Consider the following 20,960-nt stretch of genomic DNA (forward strand, 5'->3'; position numbering starts at 1 on the left):
ATAGGTACACTTCAACTGTGAGAGACGGAACCTAAAACAAAAAAAATCACATTGTATGAAAATCACATTGTATGATTTTTTATTAATTAATTTGCATTTTATTGCATGACATAAGTATTTGATCACCTACCAACCAGTATGAATTCCGGCTCTCACAGACCTGTTAGTTTTTCTTTAAGAAGCCCTCCTGTTCTCCACTCATTACCTGTATTAACTGCACCTGTTTGAACTCATTACCTGTATAAAAGACACCTGTCCACACACTCAATCAAACAGACTCCAACCTCTCCACAATGGCCAAGACCAGAGAGCTGTGTAAGGACATCAGGGATAAAATTGTAGACCTGCACAAGGCTGGGATGGGCTACAGGACACTAGGCAAGCAGCTTGGTGAGAAGGCAACAACTGTTGGCGCAATTACTAGAAAATGGAAGAAGTTCAAGATGACGGTCAAACACCCTCGGTGTGGGGCACCATGCAAGATCTCACCTCGTGGGGCATCAATGATCATGAGGAAGGTAAGGGAACAGCCCAGAACTACACGGCAGGACCTGGTCAATGACCTGGAGAGAGCTGGGACCACAGTCTCAAAGAAAACCATTAGTAACACACTACGCCGTCATGGATTAAAACCCTGCAGCGCACGCAAGGTCCCCCTTCTCAAGCCAGCGCATGTCCAGGCCCGTCTGAAGTTTGCCAATGACCATCTGGATGATCCAGAGGAGGAATGGGAGAAGGTCATGTGGTCTGATGAGACAAAAATAGGGCTTTTTGGTCTAAACTCCACTCGCCGTGTTTGGAGGAAGAAGAAGGATGAGTACAACCCCAAGAACACCATCCCAACCGTGAAGCATGGAGGTGGAAACATCATTCTTTGGGGATGCTTTTCTGCAAAGGGGACAGGACGACTGCACCGTATTGAGGGAGGATGGATGGGGCCATGTATCGCGAGATCTTGGCCAACAACCTCCTTCTCTCAGTAAGAACATTGAAGATGGGTTGTGGCTGGGTCTTCCAGCATGACAACGACCCGAAACACACAGCCAGGGCAACTAAGGAGTGGCTCCGTAAGAAGCATCTCAAGGTCCTGGAATGGCCTAGCCAGTCTCCAGACCTGAACCCAATAGAAAATCTTTGGAGGGAGCTGAAAGTCCGTAATGCCCAGCGACAGCCCCGAAACCTGAAGGATCTGGAGAAGGTCTGTATGGAGGAGTGGGCCAAAATCCCTGCTGCAGTGTGTGCAAACCTGGTCAAGACCTACAGGAAACATATGATCTCTGTAATTGCAAACAAAGGTTTCTGTACCAAATAATAAGTTCTGCTTTTCTGATGTATCAAATACTTATGTCATGCAATAAAATGCAAATTAATTACTTAAAAATCATACAATGTGATTTTCTAGATTTTTGTTTTAGATTCCGTCTCTCACAGTTGAAGTGTACCTATGATAAAAATTACAGACCTCTACATGCTTTGTAAGTAGGAAAACCTGCAAAATCGGCAGTGTATCAAATACTTGTTCTCCCCACTGTATCTACTAGTTCTAATGTATCCATGACATTCACGATTTTCTTAAGAGCATGTGGGTGATTGTTTGTGGTGTGATTTCCTTTACGGTCCATTGAGCTATTTAAAACAGTATTATAATCCCCCACCATAATAATATTGTCTTGAATTGCTTGCAGGGTTGATAATTTATTATATATATTGTCAAAGAAGTGTGGATCATCATTATTTGGTCCGTAAATGTTAATGAGCCATATCTGTTTATTGTCCAATAACATATTTAAAATAATCCATCTACCTTGCGTATCTATTTGGACAATTTACACATTCGGATCGAAATTAATATTAATTATTATCATCACCCCTTTTGAATTTCTTTGCCCATGGGAGAAGTATATTTCGCCCCCTCCATTCCTTTTTCCACGCAACTTCATCTAGAATTGTTGAATGAGTTTCCTGTAAACAATAGATATTATATTCCTTCTCTTTGAGCCATGTAAATATTGTTCTTCTTTTGTTATTATCAGCTAAGCCATTACAATTATAACTGGCTATACTTATTTTGCCATACACCATAATGAGATACAAGTTTCAAGTCTATTTATCGTCATATATGTTTGTAAATTTACCAATAAATAATACCGTAATGATTGAGTGTCCATATAGCTGTACCATGATATTTGCATTGCTACTAAGTATCCCTTCAATTGTTCTCCACTAATTCCCCCGCTAAAGCCCCTCCCCATCCCAAGTTGAGCCATCATCCACATCCCTTCGGATCTCTAGGGCCCCGAGAGGCCAGGACCCATCAATCGACAACAGCACACAGTGCCATGCACAAAACAGAAGCTGATTAACCGCCAAAAGCATTTCCAATGCTGTCACCTCTATATATAACTATTTAAACATATATATCTATTCAAATATCTTGCATATCTTATTTTCCATCATTATCAATTAATATGCGTAATAATGTCGGCAGTTCATACGTAGGATTTTAACATATACAGTGGGGAAAAAAAGTATTTAGTCAGCCACCAATTGTGCAAGTTCTCCCACTTAAAAAGATGAGAGAGACCTGTAATTTTCATCATAGGTACACGTCAACTATGACAGACAAAATTAGAATTTTCTTTCCAGAAAATCACATTGTAGGATTTTTTATGAATTTATTTGCAAATTATGGTGGAAAATAAGTATTTGGTCAATAACAAAAGTTTCTCAATACTTTGTTATATACCCTTTGTTGGCAATGACACAGGTCAAATGTTTTCTGTAAGTCTTCACAAGGTTTTCACACACTGTTGCTGGTATTTTGGCCCATTCCTCCATGCAGATCTCCTCTAGAGCAGTGATGTTTTGGGGCTGTGGCTGGGCAACACGGACTTTCAACTCCCTCCAAAGATTTTCTATGGGGTTGAGATCTGGAGACTGGCTAGGCCACTCCAGGACCTTGAAATGCTTCTTACGAAGCCACTCCTTCGTTGCCCGGGCGGTGTGTTTGGGATCATTGTCATGCTGAAAGACCCAGCCACGTTTCATCTTCAATGCCCTTGCTGATGGAAGGAGGTTTTCACTCAAAATCTCACGATACATGGCCCCATTCATTCTTTCCTTTACACGGATCAGTCGTCCTGGTCCCTTTGCAGAAAAACAGCCCCAAAGCATGATGTTTCCACCCCCATGCTTCACAGTAGGTATGGTGTTCTTTGGATGCAACTCAGCATTCTTTGTCCTCCAAACACGACGAGTTGAGTTTTTACCAAAAAGTTCTATTTTGGTTTCATCTGACCATATGACATTCTCCCAATCCTCTTCTGGATCATCCAAATGCACTCTAGCAAACTTCAGACGGGCCTGGACATGTACTGGCTTAAGCAGGGGGACACATCTAGCACTGCAGGATTTGAGTCCCTGGCGGCGTAGTGTGTTACTGATGGTAGGCTTTGTTACTTTGGTCCCAGCTCTCTGCAGGTCATTCACTAGGTCCCCCCGTGTGGTTCTGGGATTTTTGCTCACCGTTCTTGTGATCATTTTGACCCCACGGGGTGAGATCTTGCGTGGAGCCCCAGATCGAGGGAGATTATCAGTGGTCTTGTATGTCTTCCATTTCCTAATAATTGCTCCCACAGTTGATTTCTTCAAACCAAGCTGCTTACCTATTGCAGATTCAGTCTTCCCAGCCTGGTGCAGGTCTACAATTTTGTTTCTGGTGTCCTTTGACAGCTCTTTGGTCTTGACCATAGTGGAGTTTGGAGTGTGACTGTTTGAGGTTGTGGACAGGTGTCTTTTATACTGATAACAAGCTCAAACAGGTGCCATTAATACAGGTAACGAGTGGAGGACATAGGAGCCTCTTAAAGAAGAAGTTACAGGTCTGTGAGAGCCAGAAATCTTGCTTGTTTGTAGGTGACCAAATACTTATTTTCCACCATAATTTGCAAATAAATTCATAAAAAATCGTACAATGTGATTTTCATGTTTATTTTTTCTCAATTTGTCTGTCATAGTTGACGTGTACCTATGATGAAAATTACAGGCCTCTCTCATCTTTTTAAGTGGGAGAACTTGCACAATTGGTGGCTGACTAAATACTTTTTTTCCCTACTGTAACCCGGATTGCCATTGTATTACATTTAATTTATTGACAAGCAATTATTATCCTAGCAAATAATTACCGTGGTCCATCCCATACCCCCCCAACATCCCCACCCCCCCCCCACAACAGATGCCAGACAAACACACACACACATACTCACATACTCCAACACACTCAACACCCCTCCTCCACAATCCACCATAAAATCAGATACTCAACGGTTGTTATATCCCAGAACCCAACTCAAGAAAGGACCTGATTTACAAGTGCACATACAGTTACAGCTGATTGAGAAAGCATGCAAGATTTGAGCAGAAATTGACAACAATGTGAGATTTGATTAATCTACTTAATCTATGTCAAGTCCTAGGTGATGGAGATCAGATCCACCCTCTTCACCTGAGACACAAACACTCTGGTCCCCCGTTGTAGCCATTTTTCCCAAGCTTTTTATTTTATTTTATTTTTTATATTTTTATTATTATTATTTTTTTGTCATTTAGCAGACGCTCTTATCCAGAGCGACTTACAGGAGCAATTAGGGTTAAGTGCCTTGCTTAAGGGCACATCGACAGATTTTTCACCTAGTCACCTCGGGGATTAGAACCAGTGACCTTTCGGTTACTGGCACAACGCTCTTACCCACTAAGCTACCTGCCGCCCAGCTTCTCCGTGCAGTCAGACCTTTGATTACTTTGTGCCACCTGGGCCACAATGATAAACCCCCTCTCTGATTGTCTGAGTGTGACCCCCTCCCCATGGGTTATTGCAGCCAGTGTTGCCAGCACTGCCACTACCTGGGTGGGGGTACCCCACCGGAATCTCCACCGGCTAGGTAAAAGATCGTCAAGGTTCTCATTAGCAGCTTTGAGAATTTCCTTGTATATAATGCTCTCCCATCAGGGGGCTCTGGCTTTGTAGGACCAACCCTGCCAGGCAGGCTCAGAATCTTGAGGGGGCGGTGCTGCTCAAGTAGGTCTCTGACCGCATTTATTTCTGTTTATTTTAATTTTTTTACCTTTATTTAACTAGGCAAGTCAGTTAAGAACACATTTTTATTTACAATGACGTCCTACACCGGCCAAATTGTGCACCGCCCTATGGGACTCCCAATCACGGCCGGTTGTGATACAGCCTGGAATGGAACCAGGGAGTCTGCAGTGACGCCTCAAGCACTGAGATGCAGTGCCTTAGATCACTGCGCCACTCGGGCTGCATACTCACAGCAGGTCCATAAAAGAGATGGAAACTTCTCTTTGGTGTATGGGTCACTCAGGTGGGTGTCCATGATATAGGGTTGGTGATCTTTCCATCATGATAGGACAATACAAAATTAGATTAGATGTATACTATATTTAAAAATGTATATCCCTCATCTACACAAAATTGAAAGCTCTCTCTCACTACACCTGCTCATAGACACCCGTCGGCTCTAGGATATGCAACCATTTCCCCTCTCACACAATTAACACCACACCTTTCCAAACACAAAAATGCACACCACATGGTTGACTGCGGAGGAAATGGGCCGAGCGTGCAAACGCACCCACATCCCACACCTGCCGCAAGGGGGAAAGGACACCAGGGAGAACACAGGACCAACCCCAACAACCGTCCGCCAAAACAACAATTGCCCGCCAAAAAAGCCATGTTTTAATTAGTCGTATTTGAAGATGTATTATTCTGCTTGTTATCTTTTCTTGTTATATCGTTTTATCCTTTTTAAAATACTATACTTACTATAAATGTTATTTAATATTCCAATCCCTATCATTGCTAATATTGGGTGTTCCATTATTCAACTCCTCTATTACAACTTTTAGAATAGCCATGGAGTAGTCTTTGTGTCTCTGAACATTTGGTTGTCAATATATAGTTTATTGACCACAAGTGCCACACGTTTCCCTTTTAATCTATTTTCCTTGAAGATTGGATACAGAACTTTGCGCCTTTCTGCAATCTCCCTCAGGAACTGATCATTCATGCCTATTTTCGTGCCAGCAAGTCTTTTTCCTAGGCTTTTAACCATAGCTTTATCCTTAAAAAATGCAAATTTGGCAATGATTGGGCGATCATATTTCTGTCCTCTTTGTCCGAAACGGTGTACACATTCAAGTTGGATTTTATCGACAGCCTCGAGTGGTATTTGAAGCGCTGTATGCAGGAAATCCTTCATAATATTCTTGGTTATTTCTCCCTCCTTTTCCTGAATACCAGTAAGTACTAGAATTTCTCTCATTGATCTAGTTTGGATGTCTAGTAAGGCTTCTCTCAGAAGGTTGTTCTCCTTTTTAAGTTCCCTAACGTCCGTTTCCATCTTAGTTACTGTCACTTTTAATTTTTTGGTTTCTGTTTCCATTATCGCTGCTTTTTCGTCACTCATTTCAAGACTCGCTTTCAACTCATTTACGTCCATACTGACCAATTCTAGTATGCCCAATTTGTCATTTATCGACATCAACATGCCGCTTTCCACACTTACCAGACCCAGTGGTGAAAAGCATATATAATTTGTATCAGTCGACGAGTCGCGTTTTCTCTTGGGGATTGGTTCTCCTCGTTTATCTTCCGCCATGTTTGGGTGTTGCATGTTGTTGTAATATTTGTCGATATATTTCTCTAGCCTTACGATTTGTTTTGTGTTATTATCCAGATTGAATTTGATTTACTGCAAATATTTGAAATGCTAATATTTAGTCTAACTTACTGATTTTGAATACTATGTTCTTATCTTGAGGTGGTTTGTACCGCTTTCTATTCAATACGCCATCTTGTCTACGCGTCACAGAGCTTGATCTGTCACCTAACTCAAGGGTTTTTCTTTATTTGTACGATATTCTATATTGTAGAATAACAGCGAAGACATAAACTATGAAATTACACATATGGAATCATGTAGTAACCAAAAAAAGTGTTAAACAAATCAAAATCTATTTTACATTTGAGATTCTTCAAATAGCCACCCTTTGCATTGATGACAGTATTGCACAATCTTGGCATTCTCTCAACCAGCTTAATGAGGTAGTCACCTGGAATGCATTTCAATTAACAGGTGTGCCTTCTTAAAAGTTAATTTGTGGAATTTCTTTCCTTCTTAATGCTTTTGAGCCAATCAGTTGTGCTGTGACAAGATGGGAGGGGGGGTTACAGAAGATAGCCCTATTTGGTAAAAGACCAAGTCCATATTATGACAAGAACAGCTCAAAAAATCAAAGAGAAACGACAGTCCATCATTACTTTAAGATATGAACGTCAGTCAATACGTAACATTTCAAGAACTTTGAAAGGTTCTTCAAGTGCAGTCGCAAAAACCATCAAGCACTATGATGAAACTGGCTCTCATTAGGACCGCCACAGGAATGGAAGACCCAGAATTACCTCTGCTGCAGAGGATACGTTCATTAGAGTTATCAGCCTCAGAAATTCCAGCCCAAATAAACGTTTCTCAGAGTTCAAGTTACAGACACATCTCAACATCAACTGTTCAGAGGAGTCTGTGTGAATCAGGTCTTCATGGTCGAATTGCTGCAAAGAAACCACTACTAAAGGACACCGATAAGAAGAAGAGACTTGCTTGGGCCAAGAAACACGAGCAATGGACATTAGACCGGTGGAAATGTGTCCTTTGGTCTGGAGTCCAAATTGGAGACTTTTGGTCTTTGTGAGAAGCGGTGTGGGTGAACGGATGATCTCCGAATGTGTATTTCCCACCGTAAAGCATGGAGGAGGAGGTGTAATGGTGTGGGGGTGCTTTGCTGATGACACAGTCTGTGATTTATTTAGAATTCAAGGCACACTTAACAAGCATGGCTACCACAGCATTCTGCAGTGATACACCATTCCATCTGGTTTGGGCTTAGTGGGACTATAATTTGTTCTTCAACAGGATAATGACCCAACACACCTACAGGCTGTGTAAGGGCTATTTTACCAAGAAGTAGAGTGATGGAGTGCTGCATCAGATGACCTGGTCTCCATAATCCCCCAACCTCAACCCATTTGAGATGGTTTGGGATGAGTCGGACCGCAGAGTGAAGGAAAAGCAGCCAACAAGTGCTCAGCATATGTGGGAACTCCTTCAAGACTGTTGGAAAAGGATTCCAGGTGAAGCTGGTTGAGAGTATGACAAGAGTGTGCAAAGCTGTCATCAAGGCTGTGATGCGTACTGAGTATAAGAGGCAGAATGCAGACGCAGGAATTAACAAGGTCAAGGTTTACTTAACAATGAGCAAGAGAAATAACAAAGATAGAGTAAACGACACAAAGCTTAACAATCACACACAACATCATACAGAACAGTCCAGGGATAAATAGGGGTGGTGATGAGATGATGAGGTGCAGGTGTGCTGGAGGTGATTAGGGTGTGTTGGGTTTCCATTCCGGTGTTGCCGAGGTGTTGCGCTCAGACCGGTGGCTCAGTACACCGGCAAATCAGAGCGCCAGAGGGGAAAAACGGGAGGAGACGTGACAAAGGCAAAGGGTGGCTATTTTAAGAATCTCATTTGTCATTTGCTTAAGACCTTTTTGGTTACTACATGATTCCATTTGTGTTATTTCATAGTTTTGATGTCTACACCATTATTCTACAATGTAGAACATTGTAAAAATAAAGAAAAACCCTTGAATGAGTGGGTGTTCTAAAATTTTTGACCGGTAGTGTATATGTATATATTTTTAAACTTTATTTTATCAGGGAGTCATACTGAGACCAAGGTCTCTTTTACAGATCAGCCCTGAATTACATAAATTACAGAAAATACACACATCAATATACAGTTGAAGTCGGAAGTTTACATACACTTAGGTTGGAGTCATTAAAACTTGTTTTTCAACCACGCCACAAATGTATTGTTAACAAACTATAGTTTTGGCAAGTCGGTTAGGACATCTACTATGTGCATGACACAAGTAATTTTTCCAACAATTGTTTACAGACAGATTATTTCAATTATAATTCACTGTATCACAATTCCAGTGGGTCAGAAGTTTACATGCACTAAGTTGGCTGTGCCTTTAAACAGCTTGAAAAATTCCAGAAAATGATGTCATGTCTTTAGAAGCTTCTGATAGGCTAATTGACATAATTTGAGTCAATTGGAGGTGTACCTGTGGATGTGTTTCAAGGCCTACCTTCAAACTCAGTGCCTCTTTGCTTGACATCATGGGAAAATCAAAAGAAATCAGCCAAGACCTCAGAAAAATAATTGTAGACCTCCACAAGTCTGGTTCATCCTTGGGAGCAATTTCCAAATGCCTGAAGGTACCATGTTCATCTGTACAAACAATAGTATGCAAGTATAAACACCATGGGACAACGCAGCCGTCATACCGCTCAGGAAGGAGACGCGTTCTGTCTCCTAGAGATGAACTTACTTTGGTGTGAAAAGTGCAAATCAATCCCAGAGCAACAGCAAAGGACCTTGTGATGCTGGAGGAAACAGGTACAAAAGTATCCATATCCACAGTAAAACGAGTCCTATATCGACATAACCTGAAAGGCCGCTCAGCAAGGAAGAAGCCACTGCTCCAAAACTGCCATGTAAAAAGCCAGACTACGGTTTCAAACTAAACATGGGGATAAAGATCGTACTTTTTGGAGAAATGTCCTCTGGTCTGATGAAACATAATGACCATCGTTATGTTTGGAGGAAAAAAGAGGTCGCTTGCAAGCCGAAGAACACCATCACAACCGTGAAGCAAGGGGGTGGCAGCATCATGCTGTGGGGGTGCTTTGCTGAAGGAGGGACTGGTGCACTTCACAAAATAGACGGCATCACGAGGAAGGAAAATTATGTGGATATATTGAAGCAACATCTCAAGACATATGTCAGGAAGTTAAAGCTTGGTCGCAAATGGGTCTTCCAAATGGACAATGACCCCTAGCATACTTCCAAAGTTGTGGCAAAATGGCTTAAGGACAACAAAGTCAAGGTATTGGAGTGGCCATCATAAAGCCCTGACCACAATCCTATAGAAAATGTGTGGGCAGAACTGAAAAAGTGTGTGCAAGCAAGGAGGCCTACAAACCTGACTCAGTTACACCAGCTCTGTCAGGAGGAATGGGCCAAAATTCACCCAACTTACTGTGGGAAGCTTGTGGAAGGCTACCCAAAACGTTTGACCCAAGTTAAACAATTTAAAGGCAATGCTACCAAATACTAATGGAGTGTAAGTAAACTTCTGACCCACTAGGAATGTGATGAAAGAAATAAAAGCTGAAATAGATCATTCTTTGTACTATTATTCTGACATTTCACACTCTTAAAAAAAAGTTGATCCTAACTGACCTAAGACAGGGATTTTTTACTAGGATTAAATGTCAGGAATTGTGAAAAACTGAGTTTAAATGTATTTGGCTAAGGTGTACGTAAACTTCCGATTTCAACTGTAAATACAAAATGCAAGCAGAAAGAAAATCACGGACATAAAAAACAAACATTCATCAGTAATAAGGAGGAAATGTTGCTTACTTGTTGAGCAAAATCAAAGCTGTAATGCATCCTGATGTCTTTGCTTGCTTGTTCAGTAGCCCCCCCCAGAGACAACTGCATGTCTTGGCATGTCAGCAACCATATTCTGGTAGACAGTCTGCTCACTCTAAACAAGCAGGGGATGCTGCTGTTGCTTCTTCAGCTTGGCTGATTTAACAGCTTCTGGCAGATTGGAAGAACTGAAGACCTGATAGTTGTTCCTCTGGCACTGCCAGCATATATCTGTCCTGGGCTTAGTGCTTGAGATGTGGGGCAACAATTTTCTCCACAGATTCCTGAAGGAAGACAGCCTGACTACACGTACCTCTAAAAAATACACAAATAATGTGAGATCAATGAAAGTAGTGCCAATAATGTTGGAGGTAAATTAGATAATCAAAAGGTGTGTTGTTTATGTTTTACATACCAAGTGTTGTTATCGATTCCTTGTAGAGACGCTACACCGCTGCTTTTCTCACATGAGATGGCAGCAGCTTTCCACCAAATTGTTTGTCCCTTACAAAAAAAGATTGCAGTTTTGAAACTGCAGTAAAAGTGCAGTCGACTGTGCTATTTTGGACGCTGTAATTGCAGAATAATTGCAGTTATACTGCACTCTAACTGCAGTTTTACTGCAGTTTACTGCAGTTATACAGCACTCTGACTCCTATCTTTTTTTGTAAGGGGTGTTCTGGGTGGCATCCATGCATACGCACACATTGTGATATTGTTGTATGGTGGTATTAATAATTTTGTATTGTAGATAGGTAGTGGTGTAATAATGATAATGATGTCAGATGATGTACTGTTTTATATTTTGTTTTATATGTAATATAAGTGTTTTAATATGTTTGGACCCCAGGAAGAATAGCTGCTGCCTTAGAAGCAGCTAATGGGGATCCCTAATAAATACAAATACAAATACTATTGCATTATCCTCTGCATAGTTGTTGATGAAGTTTACAACTCACTGCAAGTCCTCATGCTTCAGGTTTAACCTGTGCTTGCTTGTACCGGCTCTCTTTTTGATGGGAGGTATTAGACCATTCTCCTTGTATGACTGTTGGAGGAGAGTCAGGTGTGTTCTACTGATGCTGAAAGACAAATTCCAGATACAAATATTTTAGCATTATTATTAAATAGATGGCCGTAATCACCGTCAGACACACCTGACTAACTTGATGGGTCATGTATTTCATCTGGCGAGGTGGAGTCTTTTGTTTAGACATATAGCTAGCTAGCTACCTAAACAATGAACCATAATCCCAATCCATAGAGTACTAGCAATATAAACCGATTGTCATAGCTTGCTAAAGCTAACCAACTAGGATCAATGTTAGTTAACTAGCTAACATTAGGCAATAACTAGCTTTCAAATGGCTTTCTGAGATAATATTACTACACAGGTCATATACGTAATTTTAGCTAGCGAGCCAGCCAGCTAACGTTAGCTAGCTAGCGAACAGTATGCTTTAACTTGCAATGAAAGCATCTTTCTGACAAAATTAGAAACGTATAATATCTGAAAATGTTGCTAGAATCTTACCCGTATACATGGATGAATGCTTCACGGCAGACTGCAACCCCTTTCATTAAATAAGACGTCCTGTGTTGTTTCCGTTTTGTTTGTACAGCTTACTTGGCCCGTTGTGTCAAGTCACTCTGGTTCACACTGACCGTGTGCAATGCCATAAGAATCATCAAATCTTTCCCACTCTTTGTCATGGATGCCATGGTTGCCTTTAGTTTGAAGATGTAATTCGGGAGACAGGTGTTTTATACAACAGCCTTCTGTGTTCTCTTTTCATCTCCCTCCGCATTTGCAATCAAATGCCAGAATTGTATTAATCTCTTTATCATTTGTATTTGTATTTATTATGGATCCCGATTAGCTGCTGCAAAGGCAGCAGCTACTCTTCCTGGGGTCCAGCAAAATTAAGACAGTTTATACAATTTTAAAAACGTTACAACACATTCACAGATTTCACAACACACTGTGTGCCCTCAGGCCCCTACTCCACCACTACCACATGTCTACAGTATAAAATCCATCTGTACGTGTGTATATAGTGCGTATGTTATTGTGTGTGTGTATGCATGTGTCTGTGCCTATGTTGTGTTGCTTCACAGTCCCAGCTGTTCCATAAGGTGTATTTGTATCTGTTTTTTAAATCAAATTTTACTGCTTGAATCAGTTACTTGATGTGGAATGTAGTTTCATGTAGTCATGGCTCTATGTAGTACTGTGCGCCTCCCAGTCTGTTCTGGACTTGGGGACAGTGAAGAGATGTCTTGTGGGGTTTGCATGGGTGTCTGAGCTGTGCGCCAGTAGTTCAAACAGACAGCTCGGTGCTAACAACATGTCAATACCTCTCATAAACACAAGTTGTGATGAAGTCAATCTCTCCTCCATTTTGAGCCAGGAGAGATTGACATGCATATTATTAATATTAGATCTCTGTGTACATCCAAGGGCCAGACGTGCTGCCCTGTTTTGAGCCTATTGCCATTTCCATTAGTCCCTTTTTGTGGCACCTGACCACATGACTGAAAAGTAGTCCAGGTGCGACAAAACTAGGGACTGTACGACCTGCCTTGTTGATAGTGCTGTTAAGAAGGTAGAGCTGCGCTTTAATATGGACAGACTTCTCCCCATCTTAGCTACTGTTCTATCAATATGTTTTGACCATGGCAGTTAACAATCCAGGGTTACTCCAAGCAGTTTAGTCAACTCAATTTGCTCAATTTCCACATTATTTATTACAAGTTTAGTTGAGGTTTAGGGTTTAGTGAATGATTTGTCCCAAATACAATGCTATTAGTTTTAGAAATATATTGGACTAACGTATTCCTTGCCACCTATTCTGAAACTAAATGCAGCTCTGTCTTAAGTGTTGCAGTCATTTCAGTCGCTGTAGTAGCTGACATGTATAGTGTTGAGTCATCCGCATACATAGACACACTGGCTTTACTCAAACCAGTGTCATGTCATTAGTAAAGATTGAAAAAAGTAATGGGCCTAGACAGCTGCCCTGGGGAATTCCTGATTCTACATGGATTATGTTGGAGAGGCTTCCATTAAAGAACACCCTCTGTGTTCTATTAGACAGGTAACTATTTTTTCACAATATAACAGGGGGTGTAAAGCCATAACACATACGTTTTTCCAGCAGCAGACTATGATCGATAATTTCAAAAGCCGCACTGAAGTCTAACAAAACAGCCCCCACAATCTTTTTATTATCAATTTCTCTCAGCCAATCATCAGTCATTTGGGTAAGTGCTGTGCTTGTTGAATGTCCTTCCCTATAAGCATACTGAAAGTTTGTTGTCAATTTGTTCACTGTAAAATAGCATTGTATCTGGTCAAACACAATTTTTTCCAAAAGTTTACCAAGGGTTGGTAACAGGCTGATTGGTCTGCTATTTGAGCCAGTAAAGAGGAGCTTTACTATTCTTAGGTAGCGGAATTACTTTTGCTTCCCTCCACTTTCTAGTAGGCTTAAATTGAAATTTGGCAAATAGGAGTGGCAATATCGTCTGCTATTATCCTCAGTAATTTTCCATCCAAATTGTCAGACCCCGGTGGCTTGTCATTGTTTCACACTCACTTTACGTAATTCAAAATTACAGTGCTTGTCTTTCATAATTTGGTCAGATATACTTGGATGTGTAGTGTCAGCGTTTGTTAATGGCATGTCATGCCTAAGTTTGCTAATCTTGCCAATAAAAAAATAATTTAAGTAGTTGGCAATATCAGTAGGTTTTGTGATGAATGAGCCATCTGATTCAATGAATGATGGAGCTGAGTTTACCTTTTTTCCCCAAATGTGTTATAACTTTGCATCAAAGGTATTATCTAAGTGAGTTTCAGAAATAGTCAGAATAAGAATGTCATCTGTTACTAGCAAATTATTGATTTCATGAACCTTGTTTCTTAAGCTAGATATGTTAACGTGGGCTATTCTGAGCACTTTTCTTCCGGGATGCTTACTTGTTTTCATTGCGTTACTGGAAAGATTAGCATAAGTAGATATGCTCATGTTATTTATGTTAGTGCAGGGTGAGCTGCACACAGTGGACTTCCTCCTAGGGCACACTGCCTCAGTGCTAACGGTATAAATCTGGTTCACAGGCACATGATTGCTGCATACAATAGCTGTATGATAAGCAGTGGCATTCAGGGCTTTTAGAGGGACATAAATTAGGTTACCTACATTGTGTGTACAAATGCCCCTGGTGTAATGTACATTTGCTGAAGCATTATGACAACTCTGTGTCACAATGGTAGGGATTAGCTGAACTGGGCTTGTGTCATTGATAAGTCATTTTCTCAACGCAGCCATATAATGTTGTGAAAGGATCCAGGAACCCAAATGATTTGGGTGGATACCGTCCTCCTTATAAAACGTGTTTTGTTTCCAAAAGATATTGAAATTGTCAACAAAAGTTACACCCATTGAGCTGCAATAATCACGTAGCCAGTTGTGAAGAGAAAGAATCCTGCTAAATCGTTCAATGCCACGAGTCAGAGAGGGCACAGGGCCAGATATGATGGGTATTTTGTTAGTGTCTAGCAGAGAGTCAATCAGCTCTTTAAAATCCAGTTCCAACTGTTCAGCGCTGCCATTCATAATGTCATTAAAACCCACATGGACTGCGATAGAATCGATTTCCATGTCCTGACATAGTACATTCGGGAGCAGCTTAGTAATGTCACTTACTCGAGCTCCGGGATAAGATTTTCTATATAGTTCTGGATGGAAGCACCCCAGACCTACCAAAACTTACACAAGTGATCCGGGCCTTTCAGGACTAGTCGCACATGACGACTCCCATAGGGGATCACAATGGCTGTTTCCTCAGCTGCGAGAAAGAGAGAGAGAGAAAGGGAGACATTACATGCCTGAGATGAGACTGTTCATGCAACAAACAAGGCTCAAACATACTTGTGTACACTAGTGACATGTATTTGTGGAATAAGTGAAATTACCAAGTATGTCAATCCAATAGGGTGGGGTGGTTCTCTATAGACACTCCATGATTAGAGTGGGCCCATAAGGTCCTGTAGGCTAATTTACTTTGTTAAATCAGCAGAGGTTTGGGTTTCCTTCAGCTGGCTTTTTGTACAGCAGCACAGGTGCATGGGGCTTTAATCAATCAATACCAGGTATTATAGGGGCCGTGTTATCTTAGGGTTATTCAAGACTAAAACAAGTACTGTTTGTTATCCATGGGCAAAGAGAAAACCAAAGTAATATCTTACTCTTAAGATGTAAGATGAAATAGCTGTCATAATGCCTAAATATTACACAGTTATAACATGTTAATGTAACTATAAAACTATAATGGCAGCATTCTAGCCAACCTGGGTGGAAATACTTTTGAAATAATTTCAAATAGTTTATCTGTGCTTGATTGAGCTTGTCTGGAGTAATGAACCAATGGAATAGTCCCAAAAATGCAAGCCCATGCCCATGTGGCACTCCAGGCACACTCAAAGTATTTGGAAGATTTCAAATAGTATCTTAAAACCCGGTCTTCATTATACGTCCCAAACACCCCATATCTTACTCTTTTCCGAGGAATGCTGGGACTTGTAGTATCCTCGTACCAGCCTGCAGGATGAGCCGTCTCCATTGCACACTCCGCAGTTGTCCTCCTTTGCTGTGCTCCCCAACTTGAGATCACAGCCCACAATCTGAAAAGAGGAGAAGGGAAGAGCTAGACTCAGTCTCCTTTTTGACTTCATTTACCCCCCATCTTGCCTATTGGGCATTGTCCTTGGTTCACCTAAATTATTAATTTAACTTAAAAAGGTTTTCATACAAACTGAGTATCTGTACTTTATATGCATCAATAAAATATTAGGTACATTTGTAATTTGGGCAATCTCTTTAATCTGACTCAACGTGCTTTGCTGCACAAGGACATGCCCAAATATGTAGTTCTCTACCAAATAGTTGATTGATGCTTCAGCATAATACAGACTGTTAGGATAACATAGGCCAAACCACAACTTGATCCCAAAGGGATAAGCCACTCCTTGCATGTCTACGCACACTACACCTCAATTTGTGATTTCCTTCAACAAGGAAAAAATGCACAATGAACTGTTTCCATGGATGTCAATCAAAAGCCCATTCTTTGACATGTTCTAATGTCTTATTCATTCTCTAAGCATATGCCCTTGTGTTGGCAAAGTGCCATTTACTTTGCACAGCTTCCATTAGATTTTACACCATTCATAAAAACTACACTACCTGTCAAAGATTTGGACACACCTACTCATTCCAGGGTTTTTCTTAATTTTTATTATTTTCTACATTGTAGAATAATAGTGAAGACATCAAAACTATGAAATTACACATATGGAATCATGTAGTAACCAAAAAAAGTGTTAGACAAATGAAAATACATTTTATATTTGAGATTCTTCAAATAGCCACCCTTTGCCTTGATGAAAGCTTTGCACACTCTTGGCATTCTCTCAACCAGCTTCATGAGGTAGTCACCTGGAATGCATTTCAATTAACAGGTGTGCCTTCTTAAAAGTTAATTTGTGGAATTTCTTTCCTTCGTAATGCGTTTGAGCCAATCAGTTGTGTTGTGACAAGGTAGGGGTGGTATACAGAAGATAGTCCAATTTGCTCAAATAAGCAAAGAGAAATGACAGTCCATCATTACTTTAAGACACAAAGGTCAGTCAATACGTTTCTTCAAGTGCAGTCGCAAAAACCATCAAGCACTATGATGAAACTGGCTCTCATGAGGACCGCCACAGGAATGGAAGACCCAGAGATACCTTTGCTGCAGAGGATAAGTTCATTAGAGTTACCAGCCTCAGAAATTGCAGCCCAAATAAATGCTTCACAGAGTTCAATTAACAGACACATCTCAACATCAACGGTACAGAGGAGACTGTGTGAATCATGCCTTCATGGTTGAATTGCAGCAAAGAAACCACTGCAAGAAACACGAGCTATGGACATTAGACCGGTGGAAATGTGTCCTTTGGTCTGGAGTCCAAATTGGAGACGCTGTGTGGGTGAGCAGATGATCTCTGCATGTGTATTTCCCACAGTAAAGCATGGAGGAGGAGGTGTTATTGTGTGGGAGTGCTTTGCTGGTGACACTGTCTGTGATTTATTTAGAATTCAAGGCACACTTAACCAGCAAGGCTACCACAGCATTCTGCAGCGATCCGCCATCCCATCTGGTTTGGGCATAGTGGGACTATAATTTGTTTTTCAACAGGACAATGACCCAACACACCTCCAGGCTATGTAAGGGCTATTTTACCAAGATGCTGAGTGATGGGGTGCTGCATCAGATGACCTGGCCTCCACAATCCCCCGACCTCAACCCAACTGAGATGGTTTGGGATGAATTGGACCGCAGAGAGAAGAAAAAGCAGCCAACAAGTGCTCAGTATATGTGGGAACTCCTTCAAGACTTTTGGAAAAGCATTCTAGGTGAAGCTGGTTGAGCATGCCAAGATTGTGCAAAGCTGTCATCAAGGCAAAGGGTGGCTATTTGAAGAATCTCAAATATAAAATATATTTTCATTTGTTTAACACTTTTTTGGTTACTACATGATTCCATATGTGTAATTTCATAGTTTTGATGTCTTCACTCTTATTCTACAATGTAGAAAATAGTACAAATAAAGAAAAACCCTGGAATGAGTAGGTGTGTCCAAACTTTTGACTAGTACTGTATATTCGTAAGAGGCAGGTGAGTTTTATAAATCAAGTACATTATATCTTTGAGTGACTAGTTCCAACCTGTTGAATAGCTACACAAAATTTGTTTCACTTATTTCCCAATAGTTACTGGTCACACACCGACCGTCCACCTTAACCCACCAGAATGGTATGTTAGTTATGACTGTCAAATCCTAAACATTGAGTCAAGACCACTTATTTTAGTTTTCAATTTGTATTTCCTGTGAATTGCATTGTGTTGCTGCCTTGTATGAAATGTGCTATTTAATTTTCTATTTTATTTTGATTTAACCTTTATTTTAGCAGGGAAGACCTATTGAGACCTTGGTCTCTTTTACAAATGCAACCTGAGTATACAACATAAATACAGTATATATATATATAAACTGAATGTTCCTCTTAGTTTACAGAACCGCGGTTAAGTGAGTAATCTCTGATGTCCGCTATTTGTGGTTCGGACAAAAGGAGCGGTTTCAGTTTTTTGAATGTTCATGGCTATTAGCCTTTATGACCCCATTCGTGAAAGCTAAGGCTCTAAGGAACACATACGTTTCCCTCTATGACGCCCACAAGCCATGCAAGATACAGTGGGGGGAAAAGTATTTAGTCAGCCAACAATTGTGCAAGTTCTCCCACTTAAAAAGATGAGAGAGGCCTGTAATTTTCATCATAGGTACACGTGAACTATGACAGACAAATTGAGAAAAAAAAATCCAGAAAATCATATTGTAGGATTTTTAATGAATTTATTTGCAAATTATGGTGGAAAATAAGTATTTGGTCACCTACAAACAAGCAAGATTTCTGTCTCTCACAGACCTGTAACTTCTTCTTTAAGAGGCTCCTCTGTCCTCCACTCATTACCTGTATTAATGGCACCTGTTTGAACTTGTTATCAGTATAAAAGACACCTGTCCACAACCTCAAACAGTCACACTCAAACTCCACTATGGCCAAGACCAAAGAGCTGTCAAAGGACAACAGAAACAAAATTGTAGACCTTCACCAGGCTGGGAAGACTGAATCTGCAATAGGTAAGCAGCTTGGTTTGAAGAAATCAACTGTGGGAGCAATTATTAGGAAATGGAAGACATACAAGACCACTGATAATCTCCCTCGATCTGGGTCTCCACACAAGATCTCACCCCGTGGGGTCAAAATGATCACAAGAACGGTGAGCAAAAATCCCAGAACCACACGGGGGGACCTAGTGAATGACCTGCAGAGAGCTGGGACCAAAGTAACAAAGCCTACCATCAGTAACACACTACGCCGCCAGGGACTCAAATCCTGCAGTGCCAGACGTGTCCCCCTGCTTAAGCCAGTACATGTCCAGGCCCGTCTGAAGTTTGCTAGAGTGCATTTGAATGATCCAGAAGAGGATTGGGAAAATGTCATATGGCCAGATGAAACCAAAATATAACTTTTTGGTAAAAACTCAACTCGTCATGTTTGGAGGACAAAGAATGCTGAGTTGCATCCAAAGAACACCATACCTACTGTGAAGCATGGGGGTGGAAACATCATGCTTTGGGGCTGTTTTTCTGCAAAGGGACCAGGACGACTGATCCGTGTAAAGGAAAGAATGAATGGGGCCATGTATCGTGAGATTTTGAGTGAAAACCTCCTTCCATCAGCAAGGGCATTGAAGATGAAACGTGGCTGGGTCTTTCAGCATGACAATGATCCCAAACACACCGCCCGGGCAACGAAGGAATGGCTTCGTAAGAAGCATTTCAAGGTCCTGGAGTGGCCTAGCCAGTCTCCAGATCTCAACCCCATAGAAAATCTTTGGAGGGAGTTGAAAGTCCGTGTTGCCCAGCGACAGCCCCAAAACATCACTGCTCTAGAGGAGATCTGCATGGAGGAATGGGCCAAAATACCAGCAACAGTGTGTGAAAACCTTGTGAAGACTTACAGAAAACATTTGACATTTACATTTACGTCATTTAGCAGACGCTCTTATCCAGAGCGACTTACAAATTGGTGCATTCACCCTATAGCCAGTGGGATAACCACTTTACAAATATATATATATATATATTATTTTTTTTTAGGGGGGGGGGGGGGGGTAGAAGGATTACTTTATCCTATCCCAGGTATTCCTTAAAGAGGTGGGGTTTCAAATGTCTCCGGAAGGTGGTGAGTGACTCCGCTGTCCTGGCGTCGTGAGGGAGCTTGTTCCACCATTGGGGTGCCAGAGCAGCGAACAGTTTTGACTGGGCTGAGCGGGAACTATGCTTTCGCAGAGGAAGGGGAGCCAGCAGGCCAGAGGTGGATGAACGCAATGCCCTCGTTTGGGTGTAGGGACTGATCAGAGCCTGAAGGTACGGAGGTGCCGTTCCCCTCACAGCTCCATAGGCAAGCACCATGGTCTTGTATCAGATGCGAGCTTCAACTGGAAGCCAGTGGAGTGTGCGGAGGAGCGGGGTGACGTGAGAGACCTGGGAAGGTTGAACACCAGACGGGCTGCAGCATTCTGGATGAGTTGTAGGGTTTTAATGGCACAGTCAGGGAGCCCAGCCAACAGCGAGTTGCAGTAATCCAGACGGGAGATGACAAGTGCCTGTGTAAGGCAGGGTCGTACTCTCCGAATGTTGTAGAGCATGAACCTGCAGGATTGGGTCACCGCCTTGATGTTAGCGGAGAACGACAGGG

At 41.4% G+C, this 20,960-nt stretch overlaps 1 protein-coding gene across 1 annotated transcript in view; it reads right to left on the reverse strand.

Moving 5' to 3' along the window:
* LOC311132520 (ADAMTS-like protein 1) overlaps nt 1–20,960 on the reverse strand; it is a gene marked incomplete at both ends in the record, with an annotated part of 305,351 nt that overhangs the window by 170,156 nt on the left and 114,235 nt on the right. The window contains 2 exons of the mRNA XM_084165793.1: nt 15,367–15,441; nt 16,150–16,276. Coding sequence (XP_084021919.1) covers nt 15,367–15,441; nt 16,150–16,276 — 202 coding nt within the window. The remainder of the gene's footprint in view (nt 1–15,366; nt 15,442–16,149; nt 16,277–20,960) is intronic.

Source organism: Coregonus lavaretus (assembly GCF_964263955.1).
Source record: "Coregonus lavaretus genome assembly, chromosome: 7".
NCBI lineage: Eukaryota > Metazoa > Chordata > Actinopteri > Salmoniformes > Salmonidae > Coregonus > Coregonus lavaretus.